Consider the following 21,536-nt stretch of genomic DNA (forward strand, 5'->3'; position numbering starts at 1 on the left):
CAATTCTTCAAGACAGACAGACAGACAGACAGACAGACACAGACACAGACAGACAGTCAGACAGACAGACAGACCGACCTAAACTCATGAATTGAGGGAGACAATTCTTCAAGACAGACAGACAGACAGACAGTCAGACAGACAGACAGACCGACCTAAACTCATGAATTGAGGGAGACAATTCTTCAAGACAGACAGACAGACAGACACAGACAGACAGTCAGACAGACAGACAGACTGACAGACAGACAGACCGACCTAAACTCATGAATTGATGGAGACAATTCTTCAAGACAGACAGACAGACAGACACAGACAGACAGGCAGACACAGGCAGACAGACAGACCAAACTCATGAATTGAGGGAGACAATTCTTCAAGACAGACAGACAGACAGACACAGACAGACAGACAGGCACAGGCAGACAGACCGACCAAACTCATGAATTGAGGGAGACAATTCTTCAAGACAGACAGATAGAAGTTTCAAACTCATGAATTGAGAGGGAGAAAATTCCTCCAGACAGACAGGCAGACAGAAAGATGTTGCACACTCATGAACTGCAAGTGAGACAATTCTGCAAGACAGACAGACAGGCAGACAGAGAGATAGATCCTTGCAAGGGAGGATTTTAAAATAACAAAAGGCTAAAAATAAAGACATGGACAGTCAGAGAAGAGACAGGAAATGACAGTCAGAAAGGGATGCGGTGGGATTGGCAAATGATTTGGGTCGCCCGCATAAGTGCCACTGGAAGACGTGTCAAAGCATGTGCACCACCGGCCAGGCCACATTTCCAACAAGACATTTTTCAAAAGTATTTTCCAGGGGCATTTGTAAGACTTTGGATCAATTGCCTATGACTATGCGGCACCCCAGTTTCCATGGAAACTTTTCCAGACTCTTATTTCAACTGTGCAGCTACACATGGACGTAACCTAAAACATCAACAGACACTTAGCAACATTTAGCTTGGAGACAAGGGACTGTCGGTTTATCTAAGGGTTCAGACCGCCAACAGAAGTGACAATCCTGTTGCCATAGAAACGGGGCGTTCGGTCCCAAGCATTGAGCCTTATTGAATGCATTGTCTCCAGCTGGGTTTTTCATCACAGCGGGGTTTATGTTTACGACACAGAGCTCAGGCCTACAGAACAATCAATTACTGTGAACTCGCTCGCCGCCTTCTGAGGTTCCCACTTCAAGCAATCACAGACATTGCCTTGGCCTCAAGGGTAAAGTTTGAATGAGAAAAACAAAGACATAGACGGCCCGGCCTCATCCTTGACCGGGGGACGCCAGTCTCAGATCACAGTTGGTGGCGTTGTATTTGCTAATAAGTGGCTGCCACCTCCTTAAAATATACAGTAATTAGATGATCAAAAATGTGCATCCGATAAGGCTGCAGTCTTACCCACAGCTGGTTATGTGCTAATAATAACTGTGATTTTGACTCTGAAAAAGTCTAAGCAGCAGCACAATGCATAAAGGTCTTCTTTTGGCCTACTTTTGGTGGGTAGGCAGGTTTGTGCACAACACAGCAAAGTGTGAAAAAGTTAATAACAGCTATAGATCAACAGTGAACGTAAAAGGCCAATCCAATACAAGCTATAAATTACAGAAAATTCACATCAAGATGATTTTAGCAAGCTTTCTTTGAAGGATGGTGCACCTAATGGTGTATTTGGTCTATTTTCGATTTCTTTTGTACACACACTTCCCACAATCTTTATTTTCCTTTTGCATCATCCGAATTACAGCGTACAGCCTAAACAGGCTATTCCGTCATGTCATGTGATATTACAAACGTAAGTTTGCTATCAGAATAACTGACACATAAAAGAATTGTGTCATCATTTACTCACCCTCATGGGTTTCGAAATCAGTATGACTTTCTTTCTTCTGTGGAATATGTTAATTTGTGAATATCCAAGTTGCCCTTTTCCATAAAATGAAACCACAAGATGTTCCTCACAATGGCTTGAAACATAGTACTATTTAGAGGGCTAGTTCACCCAAAAATGCAAACTCCATTTATTACTCTCTCATGTCATTCCAAACCCTTAAGACCTTCGTTCAACTTCGGAACACAAATTAAGATATTTTTGAAGAAATCCGAGAGCTATCTGACTCTTCCATAGACTGCAATTTAATTACCACCATCAATGCCCAGAAAGGTACTAAAGACATTGTTAAAGCAATTCATATCATTAAGGCTGAACCACTGTAGTCACATGGACTATTTTAACAATGTCTTTAGTACCTTTCTGGGCATTGATAGTGGTAATTAAATTGCTATCTATGGAGGAGTCAAATAGCTCTCAGATTTCATCAAAAATATCTTAATTTGTGTCCCGAAGATGGTTTTGGAATGACATGAGGGTGAGTAATTAATGACAGAATTTTCATTTTTGGGTAAACTAACCCTTTAAGTTACTTTATTGTGCTTTTTTTGCTAATTTTGGAGCCTGACAGTGTCCTGTCCCCATCCACTTTCACTGAAGAAGAAAAGAACAACTTGTACATTCTGCTAAGCTTATCCTTTTGTGTTCCACAGAAAAAAAAGTCAGTCATACAGGTGTTGAAAGACATGAAGGTGAGTAAATAAAACAACAGAATTTTAATGTTTGGATAAATTCACGCTTTAATTATGAACACCTTTCACAGCCAAAAAAAATAAAAATAAATAAATAACCCTATTGTGAGTTTATTCCAGGAAATGTGACAGTAAATCTAATTTAGAGAAAGAGAACAGATGCAGATGGCATCTCCATTTGACGCCTGACTTGTTTGCCCCCGGCTGTAACTTCTTATTTTTCTCTCTTCCTTGATTGCCATAATTTTTCACAAGATTTATGCACAATTTTCGCTCTGCTGTCAGAGTAGCTTCAGTGTTACAGAAAATAAGTTTGCAGAACACTACAGGGCTTGATGTTTAACAATCCAGCGTTTTAACACAATATTCAAACCCCCTTTTTTACAGATTTAATTTTGACATGCTATTATGACAGCAGCCTTTTGTACAACCTTAGTGGCTGCTGTCAGAAAACAATTATGTCAAACTTTTAGAAACAGCTGAGGTTTAAACTTTCAGTTTCAATTGTTTGTTCTGCACTTCCTAGATTTGCAAGACCCAGTCTGGCTAAGAATGCTGAGCCACCAGTCTGTTTTTCCGTCTACAGTACAAATAAGTATAAGTATCTCTGGTGTGATAGACATAAATTGTGCAATACAGTGAGAGAATGGCACTTTGCCTAAGGCATCGCAGCTCATTGTGTTCCATTAATTCCCCATCAGTCTGAATCTCATCAATGCCACTAACCCAATATATTACAGTGTATGCTCTTAATGTTTTATGTGCATGTCTGTGTAGGCACAAGAATTGCGCTGAGGAATGGTGTATCCACAACAGTCTCAAACTGATAAAACAAGTGATTTCTATTATGTAAAAAGGAGACATTTGATGATCCGTCTGTGGATCACTACTACAGACTTGGTGTGTGGGAGTGGAAAACAGGCCTGAATGGTAGTTGCTAGTGTCTGAATACCACATTGAAATCAAACAGGATGACATCAAACACCTTTGAAAAGCACCAATGCTATTACAACATAACAGCCTTTAGTAGTTATTTGCTCTGTTCTTGATTATGCTGGTTTAAAGTACCGAATGTTTGCAACATGCCCAAACTGTTAGCTAAAAACCTGGACTAAATGGTGTAGGAGGAGACACTGCAAGGAAGTGAAACAGTATTCTGTTCTTTGAGCTTGAATTCTCCTTTCTCTAATAGCACTCATTTTCATTTTAATGCAAGTCATTTTTCCTCTGTGTCAGGCAGCCTTGGAGGCAGGCAGATCCGTCTGCCTCAGTTCTACAGTTGGGAAGGCCATGCAGACTCCGTCAGGAATTCCATTAAAATGGAATTGCCTGGATTTTGTCTCCTTCCATTTGGCATCTATTAGTTATGCGCTGTCGCAAAGATAGTATATGGTCTTCACTATAAAACATGCGGTAAAAACACAGCTCACAAGCTCTTCCATCATCAAAGACAGAAAGACAGAAAGACAGAAAGAAAGACAGAAAGACAGACAGACACAGACAGACAGACAGACAGACAGACAGACAGACAGACAGACAGACAGACAGACAGACAGACAGACAGACAGACAGACAGAAAGACAGAAAGAAAGACAGAAAGAAAGAAAGAAAGAAAGAAAGAAAGAAAGAAAGAAAGAAAGAAAGAAAGAAAGAAAGACAGACAGAAAGAAAGAAAGAAAGAAAGAAAGAAAGAAAGAAAGAAAGAAAGACAGAAAGAAAGAAATAAAGAAAGAAAGAAAGAAAGAAAGAAAGAAAGAAAGAAAGAAAGAAAGAAAGAAAGAAAGAAAGAAAGAAAGAAAGAAAGAAAGAAAGAAAGAAAGAAAGAAAGAAAGAAAGAAAGAAAGAAAGAAAGAAAGAAAGAAAGAAAGAAAGAAAGAAAGAAAGAAAGAAAGAAAGAAAGAAAGAAAGAAAGAAAGAAAGAAGACATTTAAATAAAACATTAAAAGGAAATAAAAAGGTAAAAACAGTAAAAAGAAACAAGATCAGTCAAAAAAAATTACAAAAGAAAAATAAATATAAAGAAAATATCTCGCCTTCTTCTTGTCTCTCATGGATCCTTTGCCTCGCACCATGATCTTGCAGCCCGTCTCTGCTTCCAGTTGTTTGGCTGTCAGGCCCCGTGGCCCCAGGATTCTTCCCACAAAATTGAACTGTGAAGAGACATCAAAAGGTAGAGAAAACGAGAGTTCTTTCAGTGGAAAACATCTGCATTTTACACATCTGCTGAAAATCTGAGACGGATCTGAAATCATTTGTTTTGCAGTCTTGATGTGACTGAATGAAGTGCGTTTCTACCACTGTGCATAGTTCAGATATTTTAATCATTACATAATTATTTAACTTAGTTAAAAAAGTAAAAAACAGCAAGCATTGAGAGACAGAGGCAGCCACAGTCACATCCTCAAGGTTACAAAACACAGACCATCATCCCCTCAGCTAATGGTTCTCCCATATGGAAGCTTTGGCAGAGCTTGACGTAAACTGCAGCATGGTAACATAATTGTATAATTCAATCAAAGGGACTCTGTAAACCCTGGCAGAATGTGTGGAATGTTTAATCCCCTTTTATTGAAAGGGGAACATCTAGAGACCAAATGCGGTTTTGGAATGTACCATTTGCCACGGGGAAGCCTTTACCGTGCTCCACCCTATTCCTGCACTGACACAAGTCACATGGAACAAATTTAACCTAACAAAGGAGGTCAAAGAGTCATATAAACACAAATACCTAACATATTTAGCAGCCAATATTATTTGGAAGAGGTACAGGATGTACATGAAAGTGCTTGCTTGTTTTTTAGTCCAAAGCAATGTCATGTTCGGATTGATTTTTTACATGATTTCTGCTTAAAATGAAAAAAATAAAATTCTGTCATTAATAACTTACCCTCATGTCATTCTAAACTTGTAAGACCATTCATCTTTGGAAAACAAATTAAGATATTTTTGATGAAATCTGAGAGCTTTGAACAGTGGTTCAACCTTAATGTTATGAAGTGACGAGAACACTTTTTGCGCACAAAGTATTTTCGTCGCTTCATAACATTAAGGTTGAACCACTATAGTCACATGGACTATTTTAACAATGTCTTTAGTACCTTTCTGGGCCTTGAAATTTGTTATGACGTTGCTGTGTAAAGGGAGGTCAGAAAGCTCTCAGATTTCATCAAAAATATCTTAATTTATGTTCCTAAGATGAACAAACATGAGGGTGAGTAATTAATGACAGAATTGTAATTTTAGGGGGTGAACTAACCTATTAAAATCCTTTTAATTCAGATGTAACAAAAATACGATATCCAAGTGTTTACTTTGTAATAATATCACCCATTAATCAAATACTGTAAACTTTATAAATTATGTTTTGTCGCGTCTTATAGGAAAACCACCAGTCAAGCAAACTGAATGATTAGTGAAGCTGTGATTCGACCCACAGCGTGATTTATTGGCGCTGCACCTTTAACAGTAGCGAGGCCAGAACACTGCGCTTTTTGGCATTTGTGGGCCAGTGGCAGCGTCGCTGTTTCAGCATTTAACCTTATCTGTCACAAGGGTTGAGTGATAAGCCAGGCAGCTGCATCTCTCTCAGGGTCACAATGCATTCTCTTCCTTTTAAAGCTCTTCTTGGGCCGTTCACAGCTGCTGGGGACGTTGGCTCTCTGTGCCGTATATTTAGAGATGAGCTCATCTTTACATAGATGGCACTGTCTATCTGTCTGTGTCCTTGTGCTACTGCAGTTTTGTGTTTTTAAGCAATGTTTGTGCAACTGTTGACTTACTGAACTTTTTTTTAATCAGTCGAGATGTTTCTAGCTACCTTCTTGTCATTCTGATTGGTAAGCCGTGTAACAGTGAGATCACGAGTCACCGCTGGTCTATGTAACTGAGATGAGATGACTGAAATGACTGCTACTGTATAATTTACCACGTTATGCTGATTAAAGCTGTAAGGTGCAATTTCTGCCAGTCACATATGAAATCACACAAATGATTTGATTCTAACCTTTCCGGGGTAGATCGGACTGCAAGCGGATCAGACACAGTTTCTCATTTTTCTTAAAGGGACAGCAGCAAAAAATAAATAAATAAATACAAAAAATGAAATAAAATTAAAATAAAAAAATTTCTAAGGGTCAGAGAGAGGATGGAAATACTTTCTGTGTGTTTTCAGCACAAAAATACTAACCTTAAAAGTGGATATTAGGGAAAAAAATTAAGAAAAAAAGTACAACTGTACACAGGATTGGGTTTTTTAATGTTTTTGAATGAAGGCTGTATTTGTTCAGTAAAACAGTAATATTGTGAAATATTATAACAATTCATACAATAACTGATTTCGATTTTAGTATATTTTAAAATTATTTATTCCTGTGATAGCAAGGCTGAATTTTCAACATCATTATCAAATCTTACCGACACCAAACATTTGAAAGCATTGAACATAAAAAAAACTGAGTCCATATAATGGGTGTAATTTTTTTGTTTGTTTGTTTTTTTTTGTCTAAATCTTATTTTATTTCATTGGTGTTCATCTGAAGAAATTCAAATACAGTCAAACCAAAATTTATTCAGACACTTTGAACATTTCATTCATTATTACAGTTTATTCACTGTAGTTTAAAAAAGTGGTTTAAATGGTGTCAGAAAAAAATAATCTTAATTATGCCAGATAACGCTGAAGCAAAACATGGTCAGGTCAAAGTGTCTGAATAATTTTTGGTTCCAAATTTTTATCAATTTTACTGGTAGTCCACTGTATGAAGATTTTTTGGGTTATAATATGTCACAGTTTACTTTATTTTGCCATCCTCACTTACATAAATGACCTATAGTATCCTGCACCCACTAGTAAAAATATATCAAAAATGTCAAATAATTTTTGGTTTAACTGAACTATTTGATTTGAGTGAACTATTCCTTTAAGAAAAAAAAAAAAAGAAAACACCACAAAATGCTAACAAAAGTAAACAGTGTCTTTTTTGTGATTTTTAACAACTTCAATAACTTCATCTAAAGTGTGAGGCTCTCAATGAACAATGAAGCACTGGAAAAACCTCATTACCAGTCGACAGCTAGAGTGAAAAGAGTGGGAAGAGGATGACAGACTGAAGCGACGGCCTCAGAATTACTCTGAACTGTCTTTACATAGAGACAGTGAGAGCATGTAGAATAGAAAACTAATCATCATTCCCCACCCCACCCATTTCCTCATCAAAGTCCACATTTGTTTTCACACAGACTATTCAGACAGGGATAATGTTCTAGATCATTCTCTCCAAAAGGCGACGGAGGACAGAAAGGCCAGTGACCTGCATGTCTCTCACCCGTACTTGGCACCGATTGTGGGATGGTGGTAACCCTGACAGGTTCCCGCGGGATTATCGGAATTCTAGTTCTATTACAGGGGAGCAAAGTCACTCTCAAAACAAGCCTGATGATTGATGGCTGCAAATAAGATAAGATTTGTTGTGCCCCCAACTGATCTTTAAAAGACAACGGCCAACAAAGTGTAAAGAGGAATAAAAGGTGGTGGCAAAGCAACAAAGCGATAAAAACTAACAAGGAATAACAGTATCTTACATTTGCTAATCATGAACATTTGTTTTTTTAACCTTGCAAACTTAAACATTAGATTTTCTGTGAACACTGAAAACTTAATTGAATGTAGTAGATTAAACATAACTCTAGCTGGTTGAAGTTGAATTATGTTGAAATGGCATTATTTAGTTTTATTTCAGCAACATATTTTTTGTACATTTATTTAAAAGTATTTTGCCAGAGAATAAAATTTTCCTTATTTTGAAGTAGGGCCAGTGAAAATGTTGGCAAGGCAATTAAACATCTCAATAGGCCCAAAAAATCCCTACCGTTGAGCCTGAATAATCACAATAATTGGGCAATATTGCACATTAACAAGACCTATTGCTGCTGATATAGTGCTGCTCCAAATGACTTTGTTGCTTTATGAATTTTGTGACCTCAATAAGTCACTCAACAATGGGAAATTCTGAGCAGGTTGTCAAAATGTATCACATTTTAATACACAAGACCCCAGAGATCAAATTGGAAGTTCCTGTGTGTTGTCATCCATCAGGCTAATCTATTCAAAAGCTTTTCTTTCTTCAAAATGTGTTTACTTGATGCAAGAACAGCATCAGAATGAGATGCATTGCATTTTAGGAGTTCCAATTTCACATACTTTTCAAACAAGTCAATTTCGCACACTTGTTCGAGTGCTGTCAGTAGTTGGTTGGGTTTTATCCTTATATAGAGGACAATGCACAGAGGTTAATTATAACTAAACGAGAGATAAGAGAGAAGCCCCAGTTACGCATCTCTCATTCAAACTCGATTAACCCTGACCCTACTATCACTCTTATCAGTTCTTTAAAAGGGTAGAAATGTGAGAGCTGACAGCCAGAAACACTCCTCCGTCTACTTAACGTCTCCTTAAAGTCAGTCTCAACCCTAAACCCAGTCAAGATCAAACGAGCCAGATATTCGCCTACTGAAAACGTACATCCTAACACTTTGTTCAGTTCATATACAAATGTTTCAGATCGGGCTCCTCACATAATCCACTCTCAGGCCTGATGACTGTATAAATTATGTTTTCCGAAAACAGTGTGAAAGCTTCCCTTGCATACAAGATTCGACAGTCACAATGCATTCAAATAAGGAGCACAAGCTGTGAGTAAAACAATGCCTAGGCTTGCAGTATTAAGCAATATTTACCATGCTAATTATTATCTTTGGATTATTGCTGTCCTGGTAGAGACGAGTTAATTGGATCAATCTGCTGCAGGCTTCTCATGCTCCCCTGAGTCGATGTCTAAGGTAAGACAATCAAAGTGCAAAAAAAATCCCAGAGGATATACCTGTGATAATAGACTTGATATAAATGTGTTTTCATGGACAATTTACCAATTTTATGCCATTTGAGTAATCTACAAAAACATGTGTTTAACACTAATACATGTCTCTCTCTTTATTTACATGCACTGTCAAAGTGCATTTTAAGCCCTCAATAAACATATTTCAGGAGGTACAAAATGCAGTTTTTGTACATGACTTTTCCAGTAATACCATGAAGTGGCAATGATCTTATCAAAATAATAATGTTCTGTAAAGCAGCTTTATTGACCTTAACCCTCTGGAGTCTGAGGCTGATTTGGGGCCTGGAGAACTTTTGACATGCCCTGACATTTGTGCTTTTTTCAGTTGTTCATAAACATATTAATGGAAAAAGTGTCATTACACTGTATTCAGCACAAACTAGGCTACAATAATATGTGAGGAACATGTATGTACATTTTTGTGTTTTTGAAGGAATAACATTTATGCGTGGTTGTTGAAAAAACAAAAAACTTAAGTCACTGAAATAAGGCCAAAAAAAGTATAATAAATCTGTGTTCATAAGACTTCTGGGTATTGGAGGTTGTAGACTAGAGTTTTTGCTTCAAAATTATGTAAAAATTATGCTGCCTACTCCTTCATATAAAACAATATATTGATTTAGTTTTTGTAAGACACTTTTTGCCAAGAAACACAGTATGCGAGGAGGCGTGAATCACCACTGAAAATGGGCCATTCTCACCTGAGAAGACAAAAGAATTGGATAGTAATGAGCTGAAATTACTTGCATATTAATGAGGCATTTCAGTCAGGTAGGCTGTGAAAAAAACCTTCTGTGATGTCTCAAGCTCATTATGATATATGAAACATACAGAAAAATATTATTACAATATAAAGTTATGGTTTTATATTATACTTTAAAATATAATGTATTTCTGTGATGCAAAGAGTCTGAATATAGGCTTTTAGTTTAAAAGCATGCACATTTGGAGAAATATTGGATTCTCATATGCTTATGTCAATTTTCTATACAGAGGAGTTATATTTATTTAATATTCACTGTCATTACTATGAGCGCTGGTGTTTTCAATTCATCCTTGAAGTCAGAGGGCGCTATGTGCATTTTTCGTCCACAAATTCATCTAAAAGAAGAAGAGGCTATTCCATGAATGGAGTTTCCAATACATACTGCAGCAGGAGGGCGCTAAAGAAACAAAAACTCATCTAAACTTCATCTGTAGAAGACAAGTAAACAGGAAGTAACTGCATGTCTTCTAGAGATCGCTAACCATGACTTTTACATCCAGATAAACACTTTTCAAGACAATAAATACACGATTGAGATAATGAATGCATGTATTGACTGAATTAGCGTCTGAATAGCGCTGGCTCCGTGGGCGTGGCCGCATTAGCGGATAATGAGCTGAATCACAGTCTTCTGACATGGCTCTCTTTTCATACAGATTACATAAACACAGAAGGTTTGTTTTCGATTTGACTTACATGATTTAAAACCTGACATCTTAACGTTTTTTTAGACATAAGTGTAATTTTTTTGTCATTAGTATTCACTAAGTTACAGTTCATTTTCTGAGAACTATCAGATTGGAGTTCGTTCAGAGGGAGAGGAGAGATCACGCATCATGTTAGTTTTCTTTATTTTACAAAAAGCACAACATTCTGTTTTTACTCTGAGTGTACACAAATGAAAGAAGATATTCCACAGATTAAAATGGTGTATAACTCTTAATTGTATGTGCAACATTGACGGAGTATTTTGAGTCTCTTTCACACTGATAAGAAAAAAACCACGGTGGTATCGCCGGCGATACCGTCAGACCTCAGAGTGTTAATGTTGTGGACATACATGACTGAATGCATTTTAATCTATAAATCATCTGCTTTGCCCGCATAAACATGCCCACACTGACGGAGATTCAACAAACTACTACCCGACAGTCTACACGTTCGAGGAAGTCAGCAAGGACTTTAGGACAGGGCTAAACATTATTTTTGCAATTCTGGGAGCCATTAGTGTCACAGAAATGGCTTTCTACTTGTTACTTGCTGCCTTTATTACAAACGATTGGCATAAATGTGTTGATTCTGTAGAAAATACCTTTAGGGGTACAACAGATTGTTACTGTGCAGTAGCCTTAATGAGACAGACTGCCTATTAGTATATTAGGTGTGCATATATACACCTATTAGTATTTTATGCCAGGTTCAAACTACACAATATTTTTGTCTTTTACGATAATCACTGAGTCAGATTATATAATTTTGACTCCTAAAGTCTTGTGTCATAGACAAGTAACACGTCAGAGTACACGTTGCTTCACAACCAATCAGCACTCGCCATCTCTCTTTCATTTTGCCATGTTTGAAAGCTGATGTGTGACATTTAAAAATCACAATGACACTCTACCTCAAACGGATCGTGCCAAAATCGGGCTGATATCATGTAGTCTGAAACCAGCATTAAAGGATTAGTTCACCCAAAATTTCTGTCATCATTTACTTATGTTGTTCCAAACTTTCCAAGACTTTTCATTTTGGAAAGCAAATGAAGGTCTTTTTGATGAAATCTGAGAGCTTTCTGTCCCTCCGTTGACAGCTAAGCAACTACCACTTTGATGCTTCAAGAACTTCATAAAGATTGTAAAACTAATCCATACGAATCCAAATGAAGAGACACAATCGCTTTACATGATGAACAGATTGAATTTAGGCTTTTATTCAAATATAAACATTCATCAACTCGCATATCAGTTGTGGTAAACGGAAGCTCAAACATACTTCGCTTGACATGTGTGTTACGCAGCACGTTTGAGCTTCCTCAAAAACCAATGAGGTTTGTTTTCACGCATCAAGCAAGTTCGGTTGAGCTTCTGCCCATGTTCGCTGATCAATGTTTAAGCCTATCTTTGAATAAAAGCCTAAATAAAATCCGTTCATCATAAAAAGCGATTGTGACTCTTCAGAAAATTTGGACTAAACCTCTCAATTCATATGGATTCGTTTTACGATCTCTTTATGAATTCTTCTGAAGCATCAAAGTGGTAGTTGCTGTCAACGGAGGGACAAAAAGCTCTCAGATTTCATCAAAAAGACCTTCATTTGCATTCCAAAGATGAACTAAAGTCTTAAGGGTTTAGAACGACATGAGGGTGAGTAAATGATGACAAAATTATTTTTGGGTGAACTAACCCTTTAAAAGGTACTAATATGCACTCTTTAGGGTAAGATGGCATACAAAAAGTGTACTTTTAAGAGCAGTGCCTCACTAACTTTTTTTCTGACAGTGTAGCTACTAACCAAACATTTCTAAAAACTTGATTCAAGTTACAATAGCAGTGAAGTAATACTTACATCTGGGAATTCTTTGACAGGCACATAGAGTTTCTCTTGGAGTTGTGCAATGGGCCCCACAGCATCCGGGAGCTCAGAAGTCCTTTTATCTGTGCTGCCGTTCAGAGTGTCATTGTACATGTCTTTCCGTACCCGTCCAATTTCTGTCAAACAGACACATTAAAAACTCAATTATATGAGGTTTAATCCATAAAAGTTGCCTCATCGATCTTTAATGAAACAAAGAAAAGTATTTTCTGTTAAAAAAAATGACTTGCAGAAGTCTTGAGTTAATACAACTATTTAATATAAAAACAACTCCTAAAGGGCATGAGAGCCCAGCCAGCCATGGAGGAGCTAGCGCACCATGATGTGCATTCACAAAGAGTGAATCAGACACCAGGCTTTTGAATGCTCGCTGGTCCAAACCGAGGAATTCCAAAGAGACCAGCTTAAAAGACTGAAGCAATGATTATTATTTAACAAAAGCTCTTTGAAGGATATTGGGAATAAGCAGCAGTATATTAGAATGTATTTTCACCGATGTACAATATGGTTTAAAATGACAACATCAAAGCATGGCCCAGGCCTGCAGATTAAAATGACCTAAATATAACCCTGATCTGAGCTAGCTGTAGCTTGTTGGGCTCCCATAGGATCCTCCCAGAGTAAAGCAGAGAACCGCAACAAGATCTTATAAGCAATAACTCAACAGTACTCGGCAGGATGCGGAGGTGTTAAAATCCACCGACCGACACCACCACCCTGTCCCGAAGAACAAACAGGATTCTTTTCATATGCCTTACATTAGTGAACGCAAGCATGTAAGCACATTTACACTCAATTACATGCAACACATGCTCTTGGCACGGGTCCATCGAACCATGTGTTCGATTCCTACCATGAAACAATGTTTTAAATGAATCCAGACTGCGTGGTCACATTAGGACTGGTTTCATCACTTCATATGCTATCATTCAGAATAAAGCTGATGAAATAAACCCTCTGAGTGAAACCAGCCATACGAGAACCCACAATGAAGCACAAATCCAAACATCAGCTCAAACTGCTCAAAGCCGATTAATTTACACATTCTGTGAATTACACATGAAATTGGCATAATTAGTCACTTTACATTGAGTGTTGAAAGGGGATTAAACAGTCAGTCAGAAGTTTATATTGGGTTTGTGCGACTCTGTGGCTTAACATTCCAACAGTCTTGACATTTTGGACTAAGTATGACTTATCCCATGAGTCACAAGGGCTGGGCAATAAATACAATATTCACAATGACTCTGCTGACAATAATAAAAAGCAACATTGTGGATATTGCAATTTTAATGTTTTTTATTTGTCCATTAAGTTAAAGGGATAGTTCACCCAAAAATGAAAATTCTGCCATCATTTACTCACCCTCACAAGACTTCCATTCATCGATGGAACAAAAATGACGCATTCACAGTGCTCAATGTATAAGCGTTGATCAAAGTTTATATATAAATAAAAGCCTAAATTAAAGCGGTTTATCATATAAAGTGATCGTGTCTCTCCAGATGACTTGTATTAAAAAGCTCAATTCATATGTATATGGATGTACTTTTTGATGCATTAAGGAGTCCTTGATTATGATTTCACTTTTTTAACTTTAGTTAATGTGTAATGTTGATGTTTGAGCATAAACAGCATCTGAAAAGTTACAATGCTCAAAGTTCATTGCAAAGGGAGATTTTTTTTTTTTTTTTTTTTTTTTACAGAAATTGCTTTTTAAGGACTACAACAAAAGGCTGGTAGGGACTACAACGAGCTTCTTCCTGGGATGGTGACATCACTAACCCCAACATTTACATCAACCCTTCCCCCGGGAACACGCAACAAAGGGAGTGAGGAGGCCATGTTGGGCCACTTTAGAGAAGAGGAAGAGTTGTTGTAGTAGAGTGTTGTTGCCATGCTGTCCTTTTACGCCAGACTCCTTCACAAACGAGGGTAAATTCAATGCTGGATTTGGCTGTGTGACATTCTCCAGCTGTGTTGTTGTTGAGCAACTGAAGCGTGAGCTGTTAAAGCTCCACCCTCTTCTGGAAAGGGGGCCGTGTTTTTGCTCACACCCAAATAGGGCCAAATTTGACAAGCTATAATGATCTAAATGATCTGTGAGATATTTTGATCTACATCTTGTAAAAGGTCTTATGGGTTTGAAACAACATGAGGAAGAGTAAATGATGACAGAATTTTCCTTTTTTTGTGAGAACTATACCTTTGTGTGTTTTAAAATTCAGGAGCAAAAAAAGTGGTTTACAGGGGCGAGCCTGATTCAATTCTGGGAATCAGTTCTTTCTGTTGTCCATTTAAAAGAATAGATTCAAAATTCAATTATTTGTTTGAGTCATCACACACATTTTCACAGATTTCTTTGCATGCTATTTTCATATATTATTATTAATTATTAAAAAAAATAATCTTGAAAAATTACTTTTACATATTGGGTTTATATATTGGTGCAAATGAAAACGATCAATATTAAAATCTATCTTCCTAGTGTTCAATCAGTAAATATCAATGTGAAAACACTAAACATTTTGTAACATTTTGGAAACAACCACTATTTGGTTGAAATGGTAATTACTCATTTAAAATAAAAATGCAGAATACATAAAAAGAAAAGCAATAAAAAAAAAAAAAAACAATCAAATAAATACTAATCCGTTTTAACTTAATATATATTCATTTATTATTTTTTTTCTCTCTCTCTCTCTGCAGAACAGCTGAGGTGACATAAGATATATAATTTTCCACCCCCAGTTTGACTGTTATTAGCACAAGCTTCAAGTGCACTAAAAACAAACATTACAGGCGACTGGTCAACACTGCAAAACACTACATACACAGACAGTGAGATAGTCCTTCCTACTGCTGCTGCAGACCATCATTTACATGTGTGTGTGACAGAGAGAGAGAGAGAGAGAGAGAGCGCAAGACGACTCTGATTACAGTTTGTGTTTGTTTACTGTCATCTGATTCTAACTGTCCAATACTACAGTATGATACACTTGGTCTGGTATGGCTGCGAGCGAGCAGCCACTACATCACTGAGACATAAATATCACCTCCATAATGCCAGCAGATCCTGCACTCTAAACACACAGCGCTACAGATAACCTATTCAGTTGCTGTTATTTACTAATGACACACTGTCATGCGTCTGGTTTAAATTACTTCTTCTGACACCTTTAGTATTTTTCACACTTTCAGTGTCAGCCATGGAAAGTTTGCACCTATATCAATTTCAAACAGGCAAATTTGGATGCAGTTTTTAGACTTTCTGAAACTTTTGACTTTTTAAAACAAAGAATTGGAAATCAGAGATATGTGCTGGCAGGAAAACAAGTGTGATTTAATGTGAGATGTCAGACACATTCCTTGGTCTTTTAGTGAACAAAAGTGTTGTTGCCTGTGAGAGCTGCCGGTCTCCAGACCATGCTGGACGCTGGATAAAGACAAAGCGGTTACTCAACCAAACACTGCTTCACAGTGTGTGTCATTACATAAGGTTTGAAAAGATGTGTGTGCACATACACACAAATTCATACAAACAACAGAAGTGGAGATAACAAGAAAAACAACCACAAATAGTATGAACAAATAATCACAAGGTTGTCTATTCAAATACTTAACAGAAATATCATCCAAGCACGCAAGTATTTGCTTTATCTGAATAAAAATGACATGTCTAGTTTCCGGCACAGCACAACTGTTTTAACATTGATAATAGTAAGAAATGTTTCTTGAGCACCAAATCAGCATATTAGAATAATTTCTGAAGGGTCATGTAACACTGAAGACTGGAGTAATGATAGCTTTGCAATCACAGGAATAAATGAAAATATAGTATTAAAATTTTCTACTGTCTGCGTCAACCTAACACTTAGAATTATATAATATTAAAATCATTTAGTTATTGTAAGCCATTGCGATATGCAGTACATTTGCAATATTTTGATCATTTCAATGTATCGTTTAGCACTAATTAGATAGAAAAAATAATAATAATGTAATAATATTTCACAGTATTGCCATTTTATTGGCTACTCATGCATCATGCCCATTCTTAATTAATCACAACAAATATATTTTCGTATTTCTGCAATGACTAATTATAAGTTCCCACTGATTTATGAGTCTTGGTTAAAATCATTTTATTTAATTATTAATATTTTATGTAGCACTCCACGGTAAAGTGCACGTCAGGCACCAGAGAGTTTTAAGATTTTGGAACAGAAACAGATTATTTCAGTCCCTAACACGCAGACAGTGGAGTTGACCATCTGTGGCAGTGTGGGAGAGAGGAGAGACGCTGAGATGAACAGAGGAAACGTGATAAAGAAAGGTAAAAAATAAATAAATAAAAGCAAGAAAAGGTTGCAAGAGGGATGAAAGAGTAGACCGCAAACCGTGAAACCATCTGGATAATTGTTGACTGCCAGGAAACTGTCCGATGACTCTTTCTTTTTCACAGAGAGCAGATAGCACAGTTACTGCAATTGTCAGGCTGTTAGTGACAGTGTAAAAACAAATGTATACATCAAAGAACAATATTTCCCTTTGCTCTGAGAATATATCTCCAAACTGAAAGCTGTTTTCAGCCCAAATACTTGTGGTGAAAGCAGATATATTTCATCTGGAACTACAGTCATTTTAACCAATAACTTACACTCTGAAAAATGCTGGGTTGTTTCAACCCAAGTTTGGGTCATAAATGGACAAACCCAACCATTGGGTTAAATTTTTAAATGCATTTTTTAACCCAATGGTTGGGTTTGTCCATATTTGACCCAAATTCGGGTTGAAACAACCCAGCATTTTTTAGAGTATATGACTTAAATGCATCATCCATGAAAGATCCTAAATAACAGCACCTTGAATGCTTGCCGTGTTAACATCTCTTCCTTGCATTAAAAATATAATTGCGATAGCCATGCATGACTAGGGTTGGGTATCTTTTGAATTTTAGAGATTTTGATTTTACTTATCGATTCAGATTCTTATCAACTTTTGATTCCATTAAGTTAAAAACACTTAGAATAAATATTTTTGATATAAATGTGTGACTGTGTCTTTTGGTAAAAATCAGCAGCCTAAACAACATTTTCATTTTCCTATGGTCTAAACAAAAATACCACAGCAAAAACAACTGGACTGACTAATATAAATTTCAAACATTATTTAAGACTACTAAACAGTAATAAAATAAGAACAAATAAACTAATTAACAATAGCACAAATAAATACAAATTTCAGGTACAGAAATTATAATCAAAAAACACTGCATAGTTTTCTTTTTTTATAAATAAAATACTGATTAATCCTTATTAAAGTTATTAAATCAAATTTCTCTTTTCTTTTGTTGTTTGATTAATATTATTAAATACACAGACAGCAGCAGGTTTATTAGGCTGCTGTCACTTTAAGACCTAATACACAGATCCAATACATACTGTTAGACATGCGTTTACTTTCTCAACCGTTTATGTTTACTCAAGGCAAAACCGACTGTTTGAGGATATTTTGACAATTTTGTGTGTATTTGTACGTTCAAGCGTAAGAAGACGCGTACGAGAACTCAATTCAGTATCACGCACTATATCAGAGGCGGCTGTCTGTGCATGTGCGCGCAAAGAAAATGATGTGCGTGTGCAGAATTGAGTTCTCTTTTGCGTCACAATCACAAAATGTGCACACAGGAATCGATAAGCGAAAACTAAATTTTAATTTTATTGCAAGTATCCGATTCCTGACCTTAAGTATTCTGAATTCTGGAATCGATTTTCGATTCCCAACCCTATCTATGACAAACACACACAAATTTAAGTCATTTTTCACTGAAAATCATGCCTTCTGCCATAGCTCTTAAATCAAACATAACGCTAAGTTTGATGTCAATGATGTTTGGTCATGTTATGCGCCACAAGAATGTGAAGCGCCGAAAGGCACCAGATTTCCATATTATATGATTTTCTGAGAATAAAGAACAAACATTTGATTTGTTCATCAAAACTGACTTATAATATAGACTGAATTTTAATGATTGGTGACAATTACGATTCTTCAAATGCTTCTTTTGACTACAAGAAAAACAGCATACGGATTTGGAAGGACATGAGGGTGAGTACACATACATGACAATTTCCAATCAAGGTCATCTTGATTCTCCTAGCAATCGAGAAATTTGAATGCGCAGCATGCGCTTATCACTCGGTTTGTGATGGTCAGCAGTAACGTGGCTGTTGTGATTGGATGATTGCTGATTAAGTTTAGGTTGAGAAAGAAAGAGGGATTGTCAGGTGGTGTCAAGACGACTGCAGGGCAAACTGGCAGTTAAGGGTGAGATAAGTATTGAGTATTTACAGATGCAAGCAAAGCTGCCTGGAAAGAGCAGGAGACTGATGAGATCACTGACATGCTTGATAATCAACAGTTATCTTATCAAAGAAAACGGCCAAAGGGAGACAAAGAAAAACAGACACACACAGACAACTGAAAAGCACCTTCACAAAAACAAAAGACATGAGGATTGACACAGAAGCTAAGATTTGATCTGAAAACGACATTATGACTGTCACTTTTTAGCTCCGTGCAGGTCTGCCACTGCCAAACAGAGCAGTTTCATTCAGAAAGGCTATTGCGAAAAAATGTCTGAAGGTCAGGGAGATCTAGTCAGATAAACAATTTTTCCCCAATATTGTTTGAGATTCACCCCTAAACTCAAATCCCTTAATTGTGGGAAACCCCAGCAAAAGCCAGATGTGTTACATGCCTTTGTGGACAAGTTTTTATTTAGCTTTTCTCTGGGAAAGAAGTCAATTGAGGCCAATTCTGAATGATATTTCATTGAAAAAACATTTGTTTTTGTAATCAAAATGCAAGAACTTGTGCTGACCTCTAAAATGACTTCCATTTCAGCAGACATCACCAAGCCTGCTTATTTTTAAACCACCTGTGAAGGTAACCGCTTTATATGATCCAATAAATTCCTGATGGATAAAATCATGTCCTGGAAAATATAAATAAAATAAAAACTACCTGTCAAAAGTTTGAGGTTGGTAAGTTTTTTTAATGTTTTTGAAAAAAGGTCTCCAGACAGTGCTGCCAAAGAAGCATGATCTACAAAACCAGTAAAATGCTCTATACCTTTCACAGATCTGAGATCAACATTAAATGCATACAAATAAATGGCAATCGGAATGGGATCAGTGCCTACACAACAAATTATGTGAAAATAAATCTTGATATTGGGACAAAACATATTCCCTTTTAATAATCGCTGGGAACCAATCATTTACACGTGATGTCGGATAGGACACTCAGGACTCACACATTACTTTCCCAAAGTGTTCATCTTATCAGAAACCACTGTCCATTAAACATTTTACTGGACTGTAATAGCTCTACCCCTTTGAGGAACTTGTTTTATTCTGTTGATACTTTTGAAAAGGTTTTTAACCAAGTAAATCCAAATTTAGTCTAAAGGTCTTTAGAAAAAAAAAAAAGAATCTTAAACATCTTATTTTGCTTTATTTCTGAATAACTAAACCTGGCGTTAAAAAAGGAAAGAAAAAAAAGCAAAGAAGTCTCTTATTTGCACCATTATTTTTACAATTTAATAGAACAGTTTTATATTTTAATATATTGTAAAATGTAAGTTATTCCTAATTAGCATCCATCTTCACATGATCCTTCAGAAATCATTCAAATATGCTGATTTGGTGCTTAAGAAACATTTCTTATTATCATCAATGTTGAAGCACTGCTTAATATTTTTGTTAAAACCATGATACGGGATTCTTTGATGAATGGAAAAAAGGACTGCATTTATGTAAAAAAAAAAAAAAAAAAATTCTTTTGATCAATTTAAGGCGTCCTTGCTGAATAAAAGTATATATTTTTTAAATCTAAGCGACCCCAGACTTTTAAACAGTTATGTAAATGTAATAATACGAATTTATTAAAACATTTTCTAATTGCACAAACTGGTGTGACTCCCTAATGGAGCTTTTGACTGAACAGTGATTTCATTCACCTGTTCCCTACAGAAAAGTCTTTCAGAAGGATTCCTTTAGTGCATGTTAATTTTGCAACATCTGTCCTGAATGCACTTTCCAAGAATTCGGGGGAAGCTGTCTAGTCGGCGTGCCCTCGAACCATACCCTGATCCCCCGAGACTTTCTGCGTCTCGCTCTGTCTGAGTCACAGGACCTAGCTAAGGAGGTAATAGCTTAATGCAGTCAAAATCAAAGACCATAGATGTCACATGTATTCTGAGACGAAAAGGTCATATAACTACACTCACTCCCACGCATTCATCCTGAAAGACATTTCAAGGGAGCATGTATATGGAACAGTTATGAACTTGTTAAATAATAGACACATGGACACAATTATAGGTGACAAAATGTTTCCTGGAACACATGTTAATACCTTATACTCTCTCTCATACACACACATACACATGATCTCTTTCTGAGGAACATTCAGCACCTCTAATAGTCATGAAGTGATGACAGATTCATGAAGAATCATGTGATCTTTGCTCTACTCAACTGTGTGTGTGCCCTTGTCACGGTCATATGAAGCATATAGGTCAGAGTAGCGTCTCTTCATTGCTCACGTTCCGGTCTATGTTTGGACGGGGTGACCAGAGCACCGCGCTTTACAGTTTAACCGATAAGACCATAATGC

At 36.7% G+C, this 21,536-nt stretch overlaps 1 protein-coding gene across 8 annotated transcripts in view; it reads right to left on the reverse strand.

Moving 5' to 3' along the window:
- Positions 1–21,536, reverse strand: part of qki2 (QKI, KH domain containing, RNA binding 2) — a 42,328-nt gene that overhangs the window by 16,077 nt on the left and 4,715 nt on the right. For all 8 annotated transcript variants that reach the window (XR_010892604.1, XR_010892603.1, XR_010892602.1 and 5 more), the window contains exons 2-3: positions 12,825–12,967; positions 4,631–4,747 (exon numbers count right to left, since the gene is read on the reverse strand). Coding sequence is in view for 5 of the 8 variants with exons in the window: in XM_067368740.1 (XP_067224841.1) it covers positions 4,631–4,747; positions 12,825–12,967 (260 nt within the window). In the remaining 3 variants the exon portion in view is untranslated. The remainder of the gene's footprint in view (positions 1–4,630; positions 4,748–12,824; positions 12,968–21,536) is intronic.

This window comes from Chanodichthys erythropterus, chromosome 19 (assembly GCF_024489055.1).
Source record: "Chanodichthys erythropterus isolate Z2021 chromosome 19, ASM2448905v1, whole genome shotgun sequence".
Taxonomy (NCBI): Eukaryota; Metazoa; Chordata; class Actinopteri; order Cypriniformes; family Xenocyprididae; genus Chanodichthys; species Chanodichthys erythropterus.